This window comes from Labeo rohita, chromosome 15 (assembly GCF_022985175.1).
Source record: "Labeo rohita strain BAU-BD-2019 chromosome 15, IGBB_LRoh.1.0, whole genome shotgun sequence".
NCBI lineage: Eukaryota > Metazoa > Chordata > Actinopteri > Cypriniformes > Cyprinidae > Labeo > Labeo rohita.
This window is the reverse complement of record NC_066883.1, coordinates 36826376-36849266: the sequence shown is the minus strand read 5'-3', so window position 1 is coordinate 36849266 and position 22891 is coordinate 36826376. Positions and strand designations below refer to the sequence as shown.

The 22891-nt window shown below is 29.5% G+C and overlaps 2 protein-coding genes across 2 annotated transcripts in view; both read left to right on the top strand.

The window, feature by feature from the left end:
• igsf11 (immunoglobulin superfamily member 11) overlaps window positions 1-11803 on the top strand; it is a 103527-nt gene extending 91724 nt beyond the window's left edge. Inside the window, 6 exon segments of the mRNA XM_051129937.1 lie at window positions 3389-3553; window positions 3555-3597; window positions 5080-5235; window positions 6779-6901; window positions 8372-8519; window positions 10617-11803. Of these exon segments, the coding sequence (XP_050985894.1) occupies window positions 3389-3553; window positions 3555-3597; window positions 5080-5235; window positions 6779-6901; window positions 8372-8519; window positions 10617-11097 (1116 nt within the window). The 3' untranslated portion in view covers window positions 11098-11803.
• Window positions 11804-13722: 1919 nt separating this feature from the next.
• On the top strand, window positions 13723-22216 carry LOC127177761 (coagulation factor VII). Its single transcript, XM_051130263.1, has 9 exons — window positions 13723-13892; window positions 14729-14825; window positions 14906-15063; window positions 16543-16567; window positions 16688-16801; window positions 16905-17039; window positions 19337-19623; window positions 19739-19853; window positions 21444-22216. Exons 2-9 carry the CDS (start codon window positions 14759-14761, stop codon window positions 22046-22048), a joined length of 1506 nt encoding a protein of 501 aa, XP_050986220.1. The 5' UTR covers window positions 13723-13892; window positions 14729-14758; the 3' UTR covers window positions 22049-22216.
• The last annotated feature ends 675 nt before the right edge of the window (window positions 22217-22891 follow it).

The window sequence follows — 22891 nt, the reverse complement described above, 5'->3', positions numbered from 1 at the left end:
AAAGTTTTTAAGAATATTTTGAATTTTATACATTTTAATTTAATTTTAGTTAAAGTTTTAGTAATTTTGCTTTTTTTTATATATTTTTTACTAGTTTTTTTGTAGTTAAAAACAACAAAGTTTAAGATTTTTAATTATTTTTATTGCAATATTTATTTTGTTTATTGTTTATTTTATTTCAAATAACATTTTTTGTGTTTAGTTAGACCTTTAGTTTAGACTTTTATTTATTTATATATTTTTTTATCTTTTATTGTTGTTAATTTTTAATGAATTTATACCACCAATTCTGTTTTTTTTTATAATTGCCAGTTATAAATATAAATATATTTCATTTTAAATTTTTTTAATTGCACTATTTATTTCGTTTATTGTTTATTTTATTTCAAATAACAATTTTCTGTGTTTAGTTAGACCTTTAGTTTAGACTTTATTTATTTATTTATTTATTTATTTTTGTTAATGTATAATTAATTTATACCATCAATTCTAATGGGTTTGTTTTTTATAATTGCCAGATATAAACACAGAATTGTGAGATAAAAATTCAGAATTGCGAGAAAAAAAGCAGAATTCTGAGCTTACATCTCAGAATTGTGAGAACATTTTGACTTGTGAAATAAAAAGATTGCAATTACCTTTTTATTTTTATATTCCATGGCAGAAACAAACTTCAGTACTAATAATAGCTCATCCATAATTTAAGAAACGCACAAATTTAAAGTTCAAATGAAAGATAAAATTTTGAACATTTCCTAGTAATTTGCATTGTTAAAGTATTCACTTTCAAAACTAAACTACTTCCGCTGAGTGAAGATGTCATTGTGATATTTAAATACTGAGTTGTAATTGGTCACTGTCGTCCTTGCTTTTTCCGAAAATATTAGCGGGCTGCTGTGAGCACTAGTGATGCATGACTTGGCAAACAGCACTAATAAGAGCTCATCCATAATGCGCACTATTGAGACATTATGATGAAGAATTAGGCGGCTGATAACATGCATTAGAGCAACACTCATTTGTCTTTTTCTGACATATATACCTATACATCACTCCCATCTTTTCCTATTACACAGCTCATATCACACACACACACACACACTGGCTGCGGGGCTCGTCTTGATTCATCTCAGCTGAAGTGCTGCCTGTTCATTTGTGTGTAAGAAGCCCAGAGTCCATGAGAGCCTCATTTACTGCTGCTCAAAACACTGTGTGTGTGTGTGAGATCATTCAGCCTCTCGAAGGCCACTGAAACCCTCCCATGATCTCACACACACACACACACACACACACTGAAGCAGGTTTCTTTTAATGTGGCAGATCACAGCAGCTTCTAACAAAGATCAAAGTCCTTTAAAAATGCTTTATACTCCCAGTGTTGAATATTCCAGCAGCTCTTCTTCTACACGAGCGTCTGATGGACATGCTGATGCTCAGAGACTGACCAAAGCTTTGCTCAAAATGTTGCATAATTAAACGCTTTCAATAATTGATTATTTGGAAAATAAAATGCATCCTTATTTCATCTTGTTTATACCTGTTTACACTCAATTTTTAACATCTAACATGAAAATTGACTGTTTTTATCTTCTCCATTTATAAACACGATCTTATTGTGAATGATTCATTATTCTACAGAAAATAAATAAAAGAAAATCTTAAAATTATAACTTACTTTCCCCAGGGTTATTATTACCGTTAACTAAAAATTATAATAATAAAAAAACATTACTTGACATTAAATAAATATTAACTGAAATAAAATAAGTTTTATTTCAAATAATTTCATTACTTTAAATAAAATAAATATTAACTGAAATAGAATATATTAAAAAACAAAGCCAAGGCAAGATTTCTCATTTTTATTTAGTTTAAATTGAAGTACTAAAATAACTAAACCGTATTTCCTAAAACAAACAAACAAACCAAAAAATAAATAATAATAATAAATAAATAAAGGTATAAATAAATAACTAAAACTGGATTTTCTAAAACAAACAAACAAAAAATAATAAATGCATAAATAAATAAATAGATGTATAAATAAATAACTAAACCGTATTTCTTAAAAAAAACTAACAATAAAATAAAAATAAATAAATAGATAAAAACAGATTTCCTAAAACAATCAAACAAAAAATAATAAATAAATAAATAGATGTATAAATAAACAACTAAAACTGTATTTCCTAAAACAAACTAACAATAAAATAAAAATAAATAAATAAATAAATAAAACCGGATTTCCTAAAACAATTAAACAAACAAACAAATAAATAGATAGATAAATAATAAATACATGTATAAATAAATAACTAAAACTGTATTTCCTAAAACAAACTAACAATAAAATAAAGTGTGATTATTGTTTCCTAAAACAATCGAACAAACAAACAAATAAATAAATAATAAATAAATGTATAAATAAATATAAAATATAATATAAAAAATATAAAAATTAAAATCTAATTCAAAATATTAACTAAAACTATAACAGTATATTAATTATGCTAAAATAACCTCTCATAATTGTGTGGCTTTTCATGGCATAATTAACACTTGTTATTAGTTATTAATTGTCTGGTTAATTTAAATAGCTCTCATCTCTGCAATTTTCCACATTTAGTTCAGCTGGAACGTATAGACTTCATTAAAACTTTGTTTTATAGTTCAGCCCTTGGGTCTGCATCTACTTAAGAAATGTGCATATTTAAGTTAACTTTCATATTAAAAATTAAACTTTGATTTAATGTGATTTGCATTAAAATTTGGCTGCTTATTTGGGTCTTAAAAGACAGTTAATATTCAGAAAATCATATCAATTAGCAGATGAGAAGAAAAGGCTGATATTGTCTTTTAGGAATTTAGCTGTTTTTATTACATTGATATTTTTTACATTGAACTATTTTTTATGTCTTTATAGTTATTATAAATTTTTATTTTTCATTTTTATTCTTTTATTTTATTTATTATTTCAATTAATACTTTTTTTTCATGGTTTTAGTTTTAGGTAAACTTTTAGTTTAGACTTTTATACTGCGATTCTGAATTTATATCTCACAATTCTAATGTTTTTTTTCACAAAATTGCCAAATATAGCGATCATCAATTAGCAGATGAGAAGAAAAAGCTGATACTGTTTTCTGTAGAGTTGCTTTACAGTTGAAATTATTTTTAGAATTGATGAATTTTAAAATTTGGTTGTTGTTTTTTTACTGTGAAGCTGCTTTGAAATAGTCTGTGTTGTATAAAGAGCTATATAAATAAATGTATGGCCTTAATTATGCTTTTAAATGAATTGATAGTCATTCTAAGGCTTTATGCATGATCTGTTTTACCTGCCTAAAGTGTAAATGAACTGTGACTTATGTGTTTGTGTTGTTGGCAGGTGATCATCTATCAGGGCGGGCAGGTGTTCAGTTTAGCCAATCACATGAACGGGCGTGTGGGTTTCGTGTCCACCATGCCCAGCACAAGTGCCTCAATCTTCATCAATAACACGCAGCTTTCGGACACGGGGACGTACCAGTGCCTGGTCAACAACCTGCCCGACCGCGGGGGGGCGCAATATCGGCGTCATCGGCCTCACTGTGCTGGGTGAGTGATGAAGACCACGAGCAGTCGCATGTATTACTCTTCATATGTCATTAGTACGTCTGCTAGATATACAGTGGTGTGCGTACAGTGCATAAAAGTTCACGTATGCATGATCCTTCTTCATTTGCCATGATGTTTAGTATGCAGCAAAGCACAGTGTGTTTATTACTGCATCCCACAATGCAATGCAACGTGACCTTCAGTTTCCAATGTGATGAATGAACCAGAGAGCAATATAAACAACAGTTTTAATATCTCTTTCTTGACTTGTTTTATAAGGGGATAAGTGATTTTTTTTTTTTTTTACACAAAATCAAATTAAATAATGCAAAATTGGATTAAATAAGCTATTAAAAAAGCATCCCAAACAATGTTATTTTAGTATTTATATACTATTATAGATTTTACATTTTAAATTAGCTTTTATTTTTATATTTGTCATTTTTATTTTATTTTTTGTTTTGTAATGTTTTAGTACTTTTAAAATGTGATTTTTATCTTACTATTTAGATTACATTTATTTTTATTTCGGTTTTAGTGTTATTTTATTATTTATATACAAAGTAGTTTTATTTATATATTTATAAGTTCATGTTCATGTTACTTTTAGGGTTTTTTCTCATTTTGCAATGTGCTTGTCATTTTATTTGTTATTCTTTTAAATATTACTGTTTAGGTTTCATTTATTTTTAATTTTACTATTTTAGTTTTATTTATATATTTTGATACTTTAATTTTAGAAATATTTTTTTGTCATTTTGAGTTTTTTTTAAAAGATATTACTATTTAAGTTTAATTTATTTTAATTCAGTTTTAGTGTTATTTTAGTTTTATTTATATACTATTGTAGTTTTTATTTATGTTTTGAATTACCTTTCGTTTTATGTTTTCAGTTTTTATTTGTTTAATTTGTAATCATTTTGTAATGAACTTGTCAATTTTATGCATTTTTCAGTGTTATTTTAGCAATTATTTATTTACTGTTATATATGTTTTTATTTATATTTTAAATTAACTTTTATTTTTATATTTTTAGCTTTCATTTTAGCTTTTCATCTTATCATTTATAATATATAGTTTTTATTTTATTTATTTATTTATTTATTTATTTATTTATTTATTATTTTGTAATTTGTAATGTGCTTGCCATCTTATACATTTATTTTTTAAATATTACTTTTTAGGTTTAATTCATTTTTAATTCAGTTTTATTTCCAGTTGGTAATTTTTTATGATTTTTGTTTAGTTTGTAAGCTTTTTTAATTTTAAAATGCAATGCAATACTACATCTATCGTGTTGGCATTGTCGTGTGACCTTCAAACACAGACATCGTCCTACAGTGCCACACTTTTGACTATGAGCATATCGTCTAGTAGACAAGCTATTTTGCAGTTTATTTTGCCCATTATTGCCCATTATGACAGCTGATGTGAAGCACACCAGTATATGATGCTGGTCTTTATTCTCTCTCTGCACTGCAGTTCCTCCATCCATCCCGTCGTGTCGGATTCAGGGTTCGCTGGACGTGGGCAACGACGTGATGCTGTTGTGTGGTTCGGACGAGGGCATCCCGACGCCCACCTACGCCTGGGAAAAGCTGGAGTCGGTGCCCAAACTGCCCCACAATGCCATGCAAGGTACTAAACCCCTGCCCGTGGGAATTCCGTTTTGCCCTACGTTCTCGGGTAAATGCGCAGCTCTTGACTCCCGCTGTGGCGTGACCTCTGCCCATCCCGGTCCACCGTGTGTGTGTGTGTGTGTTGGTGTGTGAGGTGAACTGACCTGCTCTCTCCAAACATCACACTTTAGAATACGGCTACAACTAAAACCACTCTATTTACAGTACACTTAAAAATGTAATGTTTTGAAAGACTGTTCTTCTGCTCACCAAGACTGCATTTATTAGATTAAAAATACAGTAAAAACTGTAAAAATACTGATATATTTTTTAAATTTAAAATAGCTGTGTTCTATGTCAGTATATTTTAAAATGTAATTTATTTCTATGATCAAATCTGAATTTTCAGCATCATTACTGCAGTCATCAGAGTCACATGATCCTTCAGAAATCATTCTAATATGCTGATTTGCTGCTCAACAAACATTTCTGATTATTATCAATGTTAAAAACACTCGTGCTGCACAATATATTTGTGAAAACTGTGACACATTTTATTTTTCACGACTCTTTGATGAATAGAAAGTTTAAAAGAACAGCATTTTTTTGAAATAGAAATGTTTTCTAACATTACAAATGTCTTTACTGTCACTTTTGATCAATTTAATGCATCCTTGTTGAATAAAAATCTTTTTTTAAGTATCAAAACTGTTTTCAACCCTGATAATAACCAGAAATTTTTCTTAAGCAGCAAATCAGCATATTAGAATGATTTCTGAAGGATCATGTGACACTGAAGACTGGAGTAATGATGCTGAAAATTCAGGTTTGATCACAGAAATAAATTACATTTTAAAAGTTACTCACACGGAAAACAGTTATTTTAAAGAGTAATAATATTTCACAATTTTACAGTTTTTACTGTATTTTTGGGACATTTGGGTGGGTCAGGAAAGACCCCTAACAGACTATAAGAAGCACAAACAACACAAAACTAACTTTTAAATAACGTTTCAGATACAAAAGTTGACTGTCTGTGGACAGTATCGGTACAGTAGCCTTATTCTAAAGATGGCTGTTATATTTTTATGCTTAATAAATCAATCTGCTTGGCCTCAAAATGCTTTCATAGCTGTTAGAGACATTTTTCTTTCTCAGTGATGCAAAACTACAATCATACTGCCATCTAGAGGCCATCAGTTTTACTGCAAATCACTCTGTACTCTTCTAAAACAATATGATTCACAAAAATGATTTTTCTTATTTTAGTGGCATTTATGTAATTATTTTTGAGTCTGTGTTATGTTATTGTGTGCGATTTCATCCACAATCCTAGTGTTATAATTATTTTAATAAGTCAAGAACATGTCAGGTCATGTAAACTTTGTTTCTTAATTGGTTGAGATGATTTAAGCACAATCAATTTTCATCTTATTTAATGTTCTCATTGTCATCTGTTAATGTTTTCACATAGGAAACTTTGTTTATTGATGCCTATTAACATATTACTGTCAGATAGATGTTTTTAATAACTCGGCGTTGTGTTGTTTTGTGTTGCTCAGATCAGATGCAGGGTACGGTCACATTGAGGAACATCAGCACCAGCACATCTGGAATGTATCAGTGCACGGCATCAAACGCCATCGGAAAGAGCACCTGCGTCCTCAATCTCCAGGTCGTGGCACGTAAGTTTGGAGCCCACATGTGCATTCATATCATCCTATGAAGTGCATTACATTTTTTCACAAACTCTGTTTTATTTTCCCACATTTCTGTTTACATTTACATTTTTTTGAATTATGTTTTAATTGCATTTTAATGATCAAAAACCATATCTAATTAATTGAATTCATGCAAATAGTAGTAATTTAATAGTTTATTATTTTTTTTACATTTACCCTAGAATTGTTAAAATTCTAATAAACCATTAAATTGTTACATGGCATATTTAATTTTTTTTTGCCAAATTCCGTTTTTTATTTATTTACTTTTTATTTTATAATTTAATATAAATTTATTATCAAAACAATAGTATTCAAACAAAGGCAATTTAATGATTTTTTTTTAAAGATGTAATTAAAAGAAAATGTAACAATTCCTTTAATTAATTAATGTATTTATTTTTATATTTATTTTTGGCTAACAAAGTGCTACATAACAGAGTTTTACTGTTAAAATTAAAACATGGAAGACAAATTAAGATAAAAATAAAAATAATTATTATTACTTTGAGTATTATATTTGTGTCACAACTTAAAGTTAAACTGAACTTTTTTTGTGTGCTAAAACATTCACAGCTAAAAAAATGTATATTAACATTAGCATTATATTATTTATTAGTGTTTTGAACTAGCTTTTATTTGTATATTTTCAGTTTAAATTTTATTTTATTTTATTGTTTTGTTTTTTTTTCTCTCTTTTTTAAGCTTTAATTTGTTTTTATTTCAGGTTTAGTTTGGGCAATTTTAGTGCTTGAACTTACACTTATTTTATTTCAGTTAGTTGCCAAAGCTTTTTTAATTTAAATTTTTCATCTTATGTTTGTATTTAATGTGATTTTTAATAGTTTTAGTTTTATAGCGTTTAATAGTCTTTTGACGTGTTGTAGTGGAGGCTTTTGAGTTCCTGTGTGTTTTTGACAATAATGTTATGTAGTTTAAGGTTCACAGACTGTAGTCCATATTGCAATTAAATAAAATTTAAGTGATCAAACATTTATGTAAATCATTAAACTGACAATTTAACAATTTATTCAAAGTTTAACAAAAAAAATGAATTAATAAATTTTTAGGCTTCAGTGATACTTAATTTTTCCCAAATTCTGTTTGTTTGTTTGGTTTTTTTTGGCAGTTTAAAATTTACAGATAGCCCATATCATGATATACAGCCCTACTTTTTTCAAAATTAGCCACATTATACTGTAAATTCCATTTTCATGACAGAACTCCACGATTCGGTCCACATTTTTCTGTAAATCACAGCACCCTGTGTTCACCCTCACTTGCAGTGATTTTGGGAGCTCACACAGCAATAATCAGATTGACACGTGTAGTTTCGTACACTCCTAGTGTCAGCATCCCATTAAACATCATTAGGGACACACTCTATCTCAAATGCGATCTCACAGCCGTCTCTCTGTGTCTGATGTTTGACAGCGCAGCCTCAGAGCGTGGGTCTGATCGCAGGAACCATCGCCACCGGAATTCTGGCGCTCATCATCTGCTCTTTACTGGTGGTCGTCACGCTCTTCTACTGGAGAAACAAGAACAAATATGAGGAGGAGGAGATTCCCAACGAGATCAGGTGACTCTTCAACAACACCAAACATCAGCAGAATCAAATGATTCACAATATGATTCACAATAACAACACTAACAACCAGAACATTTACTGAACGATTCACTGAGAATTTTATTCTTTTATTGGTGACTGATTTATCATTTCTGTGAGTTAAAGTCACTGGGTCATTATATAGCTAATGAACCATTTTACGTCAGAATAAAATTAAAAAATTGTATTTTTTACTTTAACAGACTTGGAAAACCCAATTTTAAAATTATTATATCTAATTATACAGTATGCTGAATTTATTGAATTTTATGTGAAACCATCTTACACAGTGAGGACAGTTTAATATTTTATTTTATTTCAAATTTTTTTCAATTAATGAAAACCATTTTTAATAGTTTTAGTTAACAGAAACAACACCAGAAGATTTACTGAACAATTCACTGAGGAATCATTTATTGACTGAATGAATGAACTGAATGATTCATTGATTCGGTGACTCAAAAGAGAACTCAGAACGAACGATTTGCTCTCTGGAAGGTCAATATTAGCATCCACAGTAAAGGATGATTACCCAAGTAACACATTTAGGTTATAACATTGTTTTGAAATGTTTCTTAAATGTTGAAATGCCCAGTTTTCTTGTTGTGACTATAACGTTAATTAAAGGTTACAAAAACGTTTCTTACAACATTCTACTGACCTTTTATTCACCCAAAATATAACATTATTTGAACATTTATTTTTAATATTCTAAAAATGTTATTCAAAGGTGACTAAAATGTTTCTTAAAACATTCTACTCATGTTATTTGAATGTTTGTTTTTAATATTTTAGGAATGTTAAAGTCCAGTTTTCTTATGATTAGACCGGTATTTAAAGGTTGCAAAATGTTTCTTAGAATGTTCATCAAGTACAAATAACATTGTAGCAACATTCCAAAAATGTTGATCTCAGAACATTTTCTCTCAGCGTTATAAGAACATTTATAAAATAAAAATAACAGCATGAGAATGTTCCAAAAATAATGTTCTAAAAATGTTTCATCTAAACATTATGAGAATATGTATTATAAATTAATAATGTTTTGAGAAAGTTTCATAAACATTAATTAAAAAACATTTTGTTATTTATATAACTTTGTTCACTGTTAGCTGGGCGTCCTCTGTTTATTATATTTTATTTTACAGCAGAACATATTTGGACATACCAAATTTTCAAGACTGGAAGCTTTCCATGGGAATTAATGGAAATATATGGGAATTAACAGGAAATAATGGGGATAAACTAGGAATTTTCAGAATTGCAGGAACTGGGAACTTAAATGTAGCATCTTGCAGTATAATCTTTGTTAAAACAACCAGATTTAATGCAATTTCAGTTGAATTTCTACCCTACACATTGTTCCACAGCACACTGTTTACTGCAGTGCTATTGAGGCCACACACCCTACACGCACTGTGCGTTCCTCCATAACATGCACAGACCATTTTTTGAATCCTGCACACAAAATATCAAAATGTCCATCTAGGTGAGTATTCATGTAAATAACAAATATTACAAAAAAAAAAATATATATATATATGTTTAAGTCTTCCTTTTGCTGTGTGTAAGTTACTGTGCAACTAAATTATACCATTTTAAAAACTGACTGAGCAAACATTTAGGTGAGATAATAATTAAAAAACTGTCTAAAAATGACCCTCCCCCACAAACAGTCCCCTTTTGAATAAATGCTGTTCTTAAGTTCTGTAAGTTTTTGTTTTTCAATGAATCCTGAAAAAAGCATCACAGATTTTTAAAAAAATCCAAAAATGTCATTTTTAAGATTTGTATTAGTATGCATGTCAGCTTATGATCAAACAAAATGTTTACATTTATACATGTTTATGAAACGGTTTCTCCAAATTTCTAATTAAATCCATAAATTCCTGTCAAGATTCCAAATTGGAATATTTTCAAAATTCCCCATATGAAGTTCCCATGGAAATTTTCCGGCCCTTTGCAACCCTACTTGTAATATTCCCAGAAATTTCCCCTGTTCTAAAAAGTTTTGAAATGTAAGATTTAATTCTTTGATGAATTGCAATCTTTCCATCCTACCTTACACAGGGAGGACGACCTTCCTCCGAAGAGATCGTCATCGGTCAAAGCGTTCCAGGCGGACGCCTCGTCTTCAGAGAACGACACTCTGACGTCCACCAACACCTACAACAGCCGCTACTGGCACAATCCCAAACCCAACTACGACACCAACTCCTACACGCGCTACAACGGCGACACGCGGCAGACCTTCACCGGCGGCTCGGCCGCGCCGGGAAACGCGCCCTCGCGGCCCGCCTACGCCAACGGCAGCCACACCCTGCCGCCGCCCAAGACTCTGGTGGTCACCACAAACTCCGCCCCCTCGCCGCCCGTCATGGCCCGCAGTAACGGCTCGCTGTGCCTCCGCCCGCCCGTCGCCACCGCGCCGGCCGCGACGCACGGGCAGCAGCACACGCACTCGTACGCCGTGAGCCAAGCCACGCTAGAGCGCATGGGCGCCGTACCCGTCATGGTGCCGGCGCAGAGCAGAGCCGGGTCGCTCGTCTGACGCGACGGGCCAAATCAAACTCTTTTATAACCGAGTTCAGCTGATGCCAACTAAAACTGCTCCGTTAACGTCCCCCCGCGCCCTTGTTTTTCATATTGCCTGTTTGCTTGTTCATTTTTTAAGTCGTGACGATGAACTGGCTTCGCTGCAGGCGGATAAACGGGCCCCAAAATCACGTATTTCTCAAACCCCATCACCTCCTCCAGAGAAAATATCTGAATGTGCATGATGCTTCGTTTGATTCGAATACGGCTTTTATTGCTTTCTAACACTGGAATGGCAGAGGAACAAGTGTGCGGCCGCAGAGTTGGACGGCGTGGCCTTCGATTTTGGACGAGAGGTTTGACTGCTGAGTTTCATATGAAAGAAAAGTCTTACATTGATTTGTCTTAACAACCCTAATTCAGCACTACTGACTAGAGCCGTAGTCTACCTCTAAAACACTACAGATAGAGTCTAATCCATAGCGTAGGTCTCATCGTGGAGTATGAAAGAATCCACTTCAATCGGGTGCTGCTTTCAAACAGGTAGTTGCATACTGTCCTCTATGTTATATGAAGGATTACTGAGAAACGTTTGAGATATTAACACGTTCACTGTTCATTCTGATCATTTGTTTGGTTGTTTTTTTAAAATACTGTAAATAATGTAACTACTTGTAGAATAGAATGTGAATTAAAACATTCTTTTGCCCAAATCTCACTTGTGTTTTTTCTTTAAATATAAACATATATACAGTGTTGGGAGTGGCACGTTACAAGTAATGCAGGATATGTAATCAGATTACTTTTGTAAAGTAACACATTACTTTCAAACTTTTTGTTATTAAAAAAACAAATAAACAAGCCCAGCCCATGCAGGTGATAAAAAGTAACACAAAAGTATCAAAATGGATTACCTTCCATAAAAAGTAATTTCTTTTGTGGAGTAATGCAACATTGTATTACTTTTAAAAGTACACTACCAGTCTATTTATTTTTTGGTTGCAATTTTAATAGTTTGACTAATTTAGTACTAGTAGTAAAAATTAATGTTTGCTTACGTTTAAGTTTTTCATTTAATATTTGTTTATATATTTTATATATTTGAATAACAAAAATGTTTTTACCAGTGTTAATTTTATAATAACAATATGGAATATGTTTGTTTTAGTAAATTTATAAATACTAAATATATAATTCAGTTTTAGTAATTAATATATAATTAAGTTTTATAATTGATTTAATATAATTTATACATATATATATATATATTATGTTATATTTATATTAAGTTATATCATTTAGTAAAATGTATTCAATTTTAGTACTTATTTTATTTACAAGGAAACATTTCTATTTTTTTGTATATTTCTTCTGATGTTTATATTTTAATTTAATTTCAGTTAACAAAAATGCTTTTTAATAGTGATTGTTTTATTAATAATAACTATACTATACTATTACTATAACTTTTTTTTTAATTAATTATAAATAGTTACCGTTCATTTTTTTTACTTTGCATTTCAAAAGTATTAGTTTTATTTAACAATAAAAATTGATTATGATATATTTGTAATATCTAAATGCTGAAATTTTCACATTTTTTAACTACCAGTCAAAAGTTTTTGAACAGTAAGATTTTTTTTTAAAGATGTCTCTTCTGCTCACCAAGCCTGCATTTGTTTGTACTTAAAAAGTAAAATTGTGAAATATTTTTACTATTTAAAATTACTGTTTTCTATTTGAATTTATTTTAAAATGTAATTTATTCCTGTGATCAAATCTGACTTTTTTACTTCAGTCTTCAGTGTCACATGATCCTTCATTCAAATCTGCTGATTTGCTGTTAAAGAAATATTATTATTATTATTATTATCAATATTTAAAACAGTATTTTTTTCAGCATCCTTTGATGAGTAGAAAGATAAAAAAATCAACATTTATCTGAAATAAAAAGTTATTGTAACATTTGTAGCATTTTGTAACAGCTTGGAGTCAGTATAATTTTTCTAGAAATTAATACTTTTATTTAGCAAGGATGCTTTAAATTGATCAAAAGTGATGATAAAGACATTTATGATGTTACAAAAGATTACTATTTCAGATAAATGCTGTTCTTCTGAACTTTCTGTTCATCAAAGAAACGTGAAAAAAGTCTACTCAACTGTTTTCGACGTAATAATAATAATAATAATAATAAATGTTTTTGAGCAGCAAATCAGAATATTAGAATGATTTCTAAAAGATTATGAAATTAAAAAATTCAGCTTTGAAATCACAAGAATAAATTATATTTTTAAATATATTCAAATAAAAAACAGTTATTTTAAATAGTACAAATATTTCAAAATTTTACTGTTTTTGCTGTACTTTGAATCAAATAAATGCAGGTTTGGTGAGCAGAACAGACTTCTTTTAAAAAATAACATTAAAAATCTTACTGTTCAAAAACGTTTGACTGGTAGTGTAACTTTCCCCAAAACTACTGTATATATGCTGATAAACATATTACATTTTAGGATCTACAGTGATCTGGTTTAATTTTAAATCATTATTGTTCAGCAGTAGTGTTTATGCTGATTGAAGAGAGTTTGTGCAGTTGTGTGTGTGTTCATATGTGTGTAAACACTGTCTGTCTAAAGGTCGATGTTGAAGCGCAGTACAAATAATGATTTTGTTTAAGACTATTTGCTTCTGGTTGTCATCAAGACCGTTTGATTAGGAGAAATGTGATAAAACTGTCCTCAGAAATACTGAAATAGTAGAAGTGAAGCTCCTCTGGACTGATATAAGTCGACTGAAACCCTCAACAAGGTGAGCAAATACTCAAGATTATTCAAAAGAATCAAAAACTATACAAAGAAATCTGTGCTTGAATGTATTCTGTATAAAAGGAGAGATTTTGGATATCATTTTTAAGTGGATTATGTTCATGTAAAGGTTTACTGTAAACAAACTATACTGCTGAAAAAATTTTTGAGCCCGTTCACACCAGAAACGCAAACTGTATTCCAGTATTTTTTGTATTTTTACTTAATTTGAATAATTTAAAAGTTCATTATCATTAAGGCCTGTTCACACCGAGAATAACTATAGCAAATTGAAATAACTATATTAGTCTGCACATAAACAGACGAAAAATCAGGTTATAAAAGCGTTTTGAAATGTTTCTAAAATGTTGAATTGTCCAATTTTGATGTCATTATGTAATAGTTACAAAAACATTTCATACAATGTCCTACTAATTTTTCATCTTTTTAAACGTTTATTTTTTACATTCTAAGAACATAAAAATATAGTTTTTTTTCGTGATTAGAACATTAAAGGTTTTTTAATTAAACGTTCTATTGTTTGAACATTATTTGAATGTTAATTTGTAACATTCTAAGAATTCTAAGAACATTCTAAAATGTCGTTTTCTTGTCATTATTTAAACATTATTTAAAGGTTGCAAACATTTTTCTAAAGTTTTAGAAGTACAAATAATATCATAAAGACATTTCTAGAATGTTGATCTCAGAACATTTTCTCTCAACATTACAAGAGCATTCAGCAAGTAAAAATAACAATGAAAACGCTTCGAGAATAATGCTCTAAGAATGTTTTTAATGTTATTGTGAACGGACCTTTTACATTAATATATCAAACAGGTTGATTTACATCAGATCTGCGGTTTCTTGATGTCCGAATCCATGAGCTGGATTATTCTACTCTTAATTCATCTGACCTCAGCGCTCCAGTCACCAGGTGATCTATGTATCTATCTATCTATCTATCTATCTTTGATCAGACGTGTTGTATTTAAAGCGTGTGTGCGTGGTATTTAGTGTTTCTGGACAGGCGCGATGCCGTTCATCTGCTGAGGAACCGAAGGGCAAACGCCTTCCTGGAGGAGATTAAACCCGGGAATCTGGAGCGGGAGTGTTATGAGGAGCGCTGCTCTCTTGAGGAGGCGTCTGAGATATTTCAGAGCAGAGAGAAGACGGTACAGTCACACAAATTCACTAGTTTTATTCTAATCTGTATATTAGTGTTCTTGTGTTTATATATGGTTCTTTGGAGATTATTAAATATCGTGATCAGAGTTCATGAGGTCAGAGTTTTGGTTTCTGGGTTTGTTTGTTTTTTTTTTTACCTTTTTTTTATTTTGTTTTTTTGTTGTTGTTGTTGTTGTTTTATTATTATATGAGACTCACAAAATAGCAATTTCTACCAACAAAATATTTCAGAGTTTGACATAGTGAACTCTATTTTTAATCAATTATCCATGACTTTTTAAGATTTTATTATTTTCCGTGGCTTTTCCTAGTCTAGAAATCCCACTTTTAAAATTTACACATACATCCACCTCTGATTATATCTTGATATTCTTGCATTGCATTATGTTTTGATTAAATTTGAGTCTCATTTTACAAAGACATAATTGGAGATACAGAGTGTTTTTCATTTTATATATATATATATATATATATATATATGTTATGTACATATCTGCTATACTGTTAGAAAGATTTACATTACAAGCTTCAGATTTTTTTTCTCTACTTAATTGCATATTTTTGCTCTGTTTGAGTCTCTGAATAAAATTGAGCTGTTTTTCTCCATATTTTCACTGTATCAGACTGTATGTGCAATAAAAGCTTGATGAAGCAAATATGTGACCCTGGACCACAAAACCAGTCAAAAAGGCCAATTTTTTTTTTGTTTTATTGAGATCTATACATCATCTGAAATCTGAATAAATAAGCTTTCCATTGATGTATGGTTTGTTAGGCTAGGACAATATTTGGCCAAATTATTTGAAAATCTGATATCTGAGGATGCAAAAAAATAAAAATATTGAGAAAATCACCTTTAAAAGTGTCCAAATGAAGTTCTTAGCAATGCATATTACTAATCAAAAATTAAGTTTTCATATATTCACGGTAAGAACTTGACAAAATATCTTCATGGAACATGATCTTTACTTAATATCCTAATGATTTTTGATAAATCATTTTTCATAAATGAAAAATCGATCATTTTGACCCATGCAATGTATTTTTGGCTACTGCTACAAATATACCCGTGATACTTAACACTGGTTTTGTGGTCCAGGGTCACATATGATACTCAGCAAAAAAACATGTATGCAAACTTTTAAAAAATATTTTGTCTAAAATTTTTCATTTCACTTTTTCATTAAAAAATATTATATAATATTATTATAAATAATAAATATTATTTGTTTCTTCATATGTCAGTCTTTACCGGGTTAGATCATTTTAAGAAGCACTGCTTTGAAGCAGCAGAACATAGAAATGGATTTCTGAGGAACTAGAGAATAAAAAGATCTTCGTGTCTCTTAAAGACTCTTCTGTGATGTCACACCTCTTTAAAACCCTCTGTAGTTCTAAATGGAACTTTTATTTTTAAGAACTCAGTCACATCATTGTCTGACTTTCATGTTCTTTTGTTCTTCTAGATGGAGTTCTGGTACAAATATCAGAGTAAGACTTTTCTTTATTAACCCCTTTAATTAAAAACACTCTGAAATATTTTCTGAATGAACTCTGACATGTCATCCTGGCAGATTATGATGGAGTTAAATGTGTTGTTGTCATGTGTAGATCTGAATCTGTGTCGCTTTAACCCGTGTCTGAACGGAGGAATCTGCAGCGAGAGCCGCGGCGTGCTCGAGTGTCTCTGTCCTCCACAGTACAGCGGGAACAACTGTCAAACAGGTTCACTGCGAACATCACACTGGACGCAGCGTTTGCAAAATAATCCAAAAATAGTTTGACTAGTTGACTACTTCAAACAGACAGTAGATTTGTATGATTTCAGAGGTGTTTGACTGTAAATATAAGAACGGAGGGTGTCTGCACTACTGCAGTCAGTCAGAGCAGACGGCGGGTGTCGTGTGCAGCTGCGCAGACGGTTACCAGCTGGATGAAGACGGACGCAGCTGCAATCCAGCAGGTACAAACTGAAAAGCTTGTAAGAGTAGAATTTATTTATTTATTTATAGTTATTATTATGTTTGTTTGTGTATGTATTTATTTACTTATTTATTCATAGGAGACCTTACCATATTGGGTTGCTAATTTTAATTTTATAATAGTATTTAGTATAATATACTATATAATGTAGTAGATTATATAGTATAAAGTATATGTAATATATAATAGTAGTATAGTGTATGGCATATACAATATTTAGTACTGTATACAATAGTATTTAGTATATTATAGTGTATATGTAGTATGTAGTTAATAGTGTATAGTATAGTGTATATAACGTGGTATATAATGTATATAGCATATGTAATATATAATAGTATAGTATATGACATACACACACACGCACACATATATATATATATAATAAAATATTAAGCACTGTATATACTAGTATTGAATGTTGTATATATAATATGTAGTGTATATACAGTATATAGTATGTAGTATATAATATAGAATATATATAATGTGTAATTGCATAGTATACAGCATATATATATATATGTGTGTATATATATATGTGTGTGTGTGTGTGTGTGTATCTATATATATGTATGTATGTGTATATATGTGTGTGTATGTATGTATGTATATATATATATATATATATATATATATAAATTTATATATATATATATACATATTTATATATATTATATATATATACACACACACACACACACACACATATATATATATATGTACACTACCGTTCAAAAGTTTGGGGTCAGTAAGACTTGTAATAGTCTTTAAAGAAGTCTCTTATGCTCATCAAGGCTGCATTTATTTGATTAAAAATATAGAAAAAAAACAGTAATATTGCAAAATGTTTTTACAATATAAAATAATGTTTTTTATTTTAACATACTTTAAAATATAATTTATTCCTGTGATGAAAAGCTGAATTTTTATCAGCTGTTACTCCAGTCTTAAGTGTCACATGATCCTTCAGAAATCATTCTAATATGCGGATTTATTATTAGAATGATCAGTGTTGGATAATATCAACAGTTGTGCTGCCAAATATTTTTTGGAACCTGTGATTTTTTTTTTCGGGATTCTTTCATGAATAACAAGTTTAAAAAGTACAGTGTTTATTCAAAATATAAATATTTTATAACAATGTAAATTATTTATTATTAACTTTTAATAAACTTTTAATTATTAATTTAATACATCCTTGGTGAATAAAAGTATTAATTTCTTAAAAAAAAAAAAAAAAAAAAAAAAAAAGAAAAAAAGAAACAATAAAAATGTACTGACCCCAAACTTTTGAACGGTAGTGTATGTGTGTATATATATATATATATATATATATATGTGTGTGTGTGTGTGTGTGTGTGTGTGTGTGTGTGTATGTGTGTGTGTGTATATATATGTGTTTATGTATATATATATATATATATGTGTGTGTGTGTGTGTGTGTGTGTGTATATATGTAGATATATGTATGTATGTATTTATTTGTGTGTGTATGTATATATGTATATATGTGGTGTATATAATGTAGTATATGTGTGTAATATATAATAATAGTATATATATATATATATATATATATATATATAATATTTAGTACTGTATATGATAGTATGTAGTATAGTATAGTTTTAAAATCAAAGAAATTAACAATTTGGGCAAAAATAAAAGCATTTAGGACCATTAACATATACATATATATATATATATATTCCCATTAGATTTGTATATTTCATTACATTAAAGACAAATATAATCATATATATGTTTAAAGTTTATATTTATAAAATTTACACACACATACATATATTTTATATATAATAAAATATAAAAATAAATACATATATATGTATAATATAATATAATAAATATATATTGTGATAGTATCATTCATATATTAGCATTTATATAGAGAAAGAGATTTGTATTAGATTTTATTTATTTATTTATGTATTTAGTCGTTTTTAGTAGTCTTTTTTAATGTCTATGAAGTTTTATTTTTGCTGTTTTAGTTTTGTTTATTTTAGTACTTCAGTGAGAAAAATGATACATGTAGCTTTGGTAGCTAAATTAAATAAGTTTATATTTGTAATATTATTTTTTTAACATTTAATTTAATTTCAGTTTTTGTAAAGTCTTGAATTTCTTCTTTTTTTGTACACTAATAAGTTATTATTAATAATAATCATATATTTTCCTAAAACTTTTGTGAAATATATATATATATATATATTTTTACACAGTTTACCTGATGAAATATATCTGTGTGTGTGTTAGTGCAGTATCCGTGTGGGAAGCAGTGGGTTGGTGGGATCATGTCTCGTTCACTGGATGATATAAACCTCACAGATGCTGATTATGCAAACCACACCCACATCACAACAAACTCCTCCCACTCATTACATAATAACAGTTCTTTGGATAACTCCACTCACTCGTCAAACCAAACCAATCCTGAGTCAGAGGATGAGCCGTCTGACACAGGAAGTGACATCAGCGGCGTGAACGAGGACACGCGTATCGTTGGCGGTCAGCTGCAGGGTCAGGGCGGGAGTCCGTGGCAGGTGGGTCAAATCTGACATTTAGACGAGCTTTCTGCTTTACTCTGATCATTTAGGAGACAGTCATCACTCTGAATGAAGAGCATGCGGTGAATGAAGTGTTCTGTATCATCTGCAGGTTCTGTTGCGTCGTAAGGATGAGCACGGTTTCTGCGGCGGCACTCTGATCAATCAGCGCTGGGTCGTGACGGCAGCTCACTGTCTTCAGCAAACACCACATCACGTGACCATCGGTGAGACGTTTGTGACAGGTTGTGTTACAGTATTAATGCATTTCAGCAAGTTATGTAAATTTTGTAAGTTTAAGAAGATACTTTCACATATCTTCATTTTTAATTGGCTTCATTCATTAATTTTAGTAAAAGTTTTAGTAATTTTGTGTTGTTTAATCATGTATTTTTATATGTAGTACTATAATATGGAACTCTAAACCGTATAGTTTTTTTAGTTTTAAAATGAGAAATTAGTAGTTTAACAATAGTATTTAGTATAGTATAGTGTATATATAATATGTAATATGTATAATATGTATATATAATATATAATATATATATATATGTGTGTGTGTGTGTGTGTGTGTGTATATGTATATATGTAGTATAATATATAATATATATTTAGTACTATATTTAATAGTATTTCGTATAGTGTATAATATAGTAAATAGTACTATAGTAAATAGTAATATAATAGTAATATATAATAATAGTATATGTTATAGTATAGTATATAGCATTTGCATAATATTTAGTATTGTACATAATAGTATTTAGTATAATATATAATGTAGTATATAGTATATATATTATATAATAATAGTATGTATAATATTTGGTACTGTACATAATGGTATTTAGTAAAATATATTATATAATGTAGTATATAATATAGTATATGTAATATATAATTATAGTATAGTATATGACATATATATATATATATTATGTAGTACTGTATGTAATATTTACTATATATAAAATATGTATATAATATAGTATTTAGTATGTGTAATGTATAAGAATAGTATAGTAAATAGCATATATAATATTTAGTACAGTATATAATAGTACTTGGTATAGAATATATAATATGTAGTATATAGTGTATATAATAGTATTATAATATAATAGTATTTAGTATAGTATAGGACATATAATATACAGTATATAATATAGTACATAGTATAGGTAATATATAATAATAGAGTATATAGCATATATATATATACTACTGTATATACTAGTATTTACTATAGTATATGGCATATGTAATATTTAGTACTGCATATACTAGTATTTAGTATAGTATATAATATAGTATATGTAATATATATAATAGTAGAATAGTATGACATAATATTTAGTACTGTATATAATAGTATTTAGTATAGTATACTTCTGTAGTATATAATAGTATGTAGTGTATGTATCATATAATAATAGTATAGTTTATATAATATTTAGCATATATGAATGTGTAGTATATAATGGTATAATACATAAAAATATTTAGTACTGTATATAGTAGTATTTAGTATACTGTAGTGTATTATAAGTAGTATATAGTATAGCATATAGTATATAGTATATGGCATATACAGTATATAATATATAGTAATATAATAAAGTACTGTAAACTGTAGAGGTTTAGTTAATAGTTTTAAAATGAGTAATGTTACCTTAGCAACTAACTGAAGTTAAAGTAAGGTTTTTTTTTAATATATATATATATATATATATGCATATGGATATCATCATCAAACTGGGACCAGTTCAGTTAGATTTTGTGCTGAATCCAGACGTGTGTTTGTAACATTCCCGCAGGAGACTACGATAAGATGCGTCCCGATAAAGACGAGCAGCAGATCAAGGTGCAGAAGGTCGTCCTCCACCCGCATTTCCACGAGTACACCTTCGACAGCGACATCGCTCTACTCTACCTGTCCCGTCCTGTCACTCTTGGTCCGTTCGCCGTCCCGGCTTGCCTACCTGACGCCAACCTGGCCACGCGCCTGTTGAAGCCCGGAGAGCAGGGCCTTGTGTCGGGATGGGGCGCCACGGGCTTCCTGCGGCGCTCGTCCCGCTTCCTGAGGAAGGTGATGCTGCCGGTGGCCGATCAGATGAGCTGCATCAACTCTACTGAGCACGCCATCACCGATAACATGTTCTGCGCCGGATACCTGATGGAGGAGATGGACGCCTGCACCGGCGACAGCGGCGGACCCTTCATAGTCAACTACAGGGGCACCTGGTTTCTGGCCGGGGTGGTGAGCTGGGGCGAGAGATGCGCGGCCGAGGGCAAATACGGCGTTTACACCAGACTGGGAAACTACTTACCTTGGATACATGAGGAGATGATGAAAGAGGAATTGGGACGCAGCCAGAGTGAATCCACCACTGAAGCTCCTACTGAAGGATTGACAACTTAAACCATACGGAAAAACAGAGTTTCAAAAATCTTTGTAATTCTATTTCATAATATACAAAAATATGTATATATACTAAAATATATTTTAAAATGTTACATGCATATTTTCTGTTTTTGCCAGTTTTTTTTTAAATATAGTTTCCAAATATACATTTATTTTTAAAGCATTTATATTTTGCATTTTATATATATATATATATAATATACAGGGAACATAACCAATAAAGAAAAAAGCAACAACAACAAAAAAAACATTTTCAAAAATATTAAACACCTTTACAGTGTAACCCATATGGAAAAAATATTAAAAAAAAATATTATATACATATATAGTTTTTTAAATATATTTTTTGAAAAATAGTTTTAAATCTATTTCAAAATACATTATATATTTGCTGTAATTTTTTAAAATATATTTACGTGACTATATATATATTTTAGCAACATAATTTTGGGCGGCTTTTAATTATATTTCAGAAACATAAAATTAATTTTTAAAGCATTTTAAAATTTATTTTGCCCTACGTACGCTATTATGATTTACACATTTACTGTAAAAAATAGTTTTAAATGTTTCGAAATGCATTTGCTTATATAACATTTATTTATTTTCAAAGGCATTAGAATTTTATTTTGCCCTCCATATATTTAAAAAAAAAAAGTTCAAATATGTACATTTGAAGAAGGAATTTTCTTATCTAACATGTGTGAACATGACACATATATACACATATACATGATACAGTTTAATTTTAAATCAGCAAATAATATACATTACAATGTTCCAAAAATACATGTAAAAAAATAATAATATAAAATTATATTAAAAAAATTATAAATAAAT

Excerpts from the sequence above, each read along its gene's own strand:
- LOC127177761 (XM_051130263.1), top strand. The coding sequence starts at position 14,759 with ATGTCCGAATCCATGAGCTGGATTATTCTACTCTTAATTCATCTGACC. Across the intron at positions 17,040-19,336 it reads ACGCAGCTGCAATCCAGCAG|TGCAGTATCCGTGTGGGAAG; the intron begins GTACAAACTGAA and ends TGTGTGTGTTAG. Across the intron at positions 19,624-19,738 it reads AGGGCGGGAGTCCGTGGCAG|GTTCTGTTGCGTCGTAAGGA; the intron begins GTGGGTCAAATC and ends TATCATCTGCAG.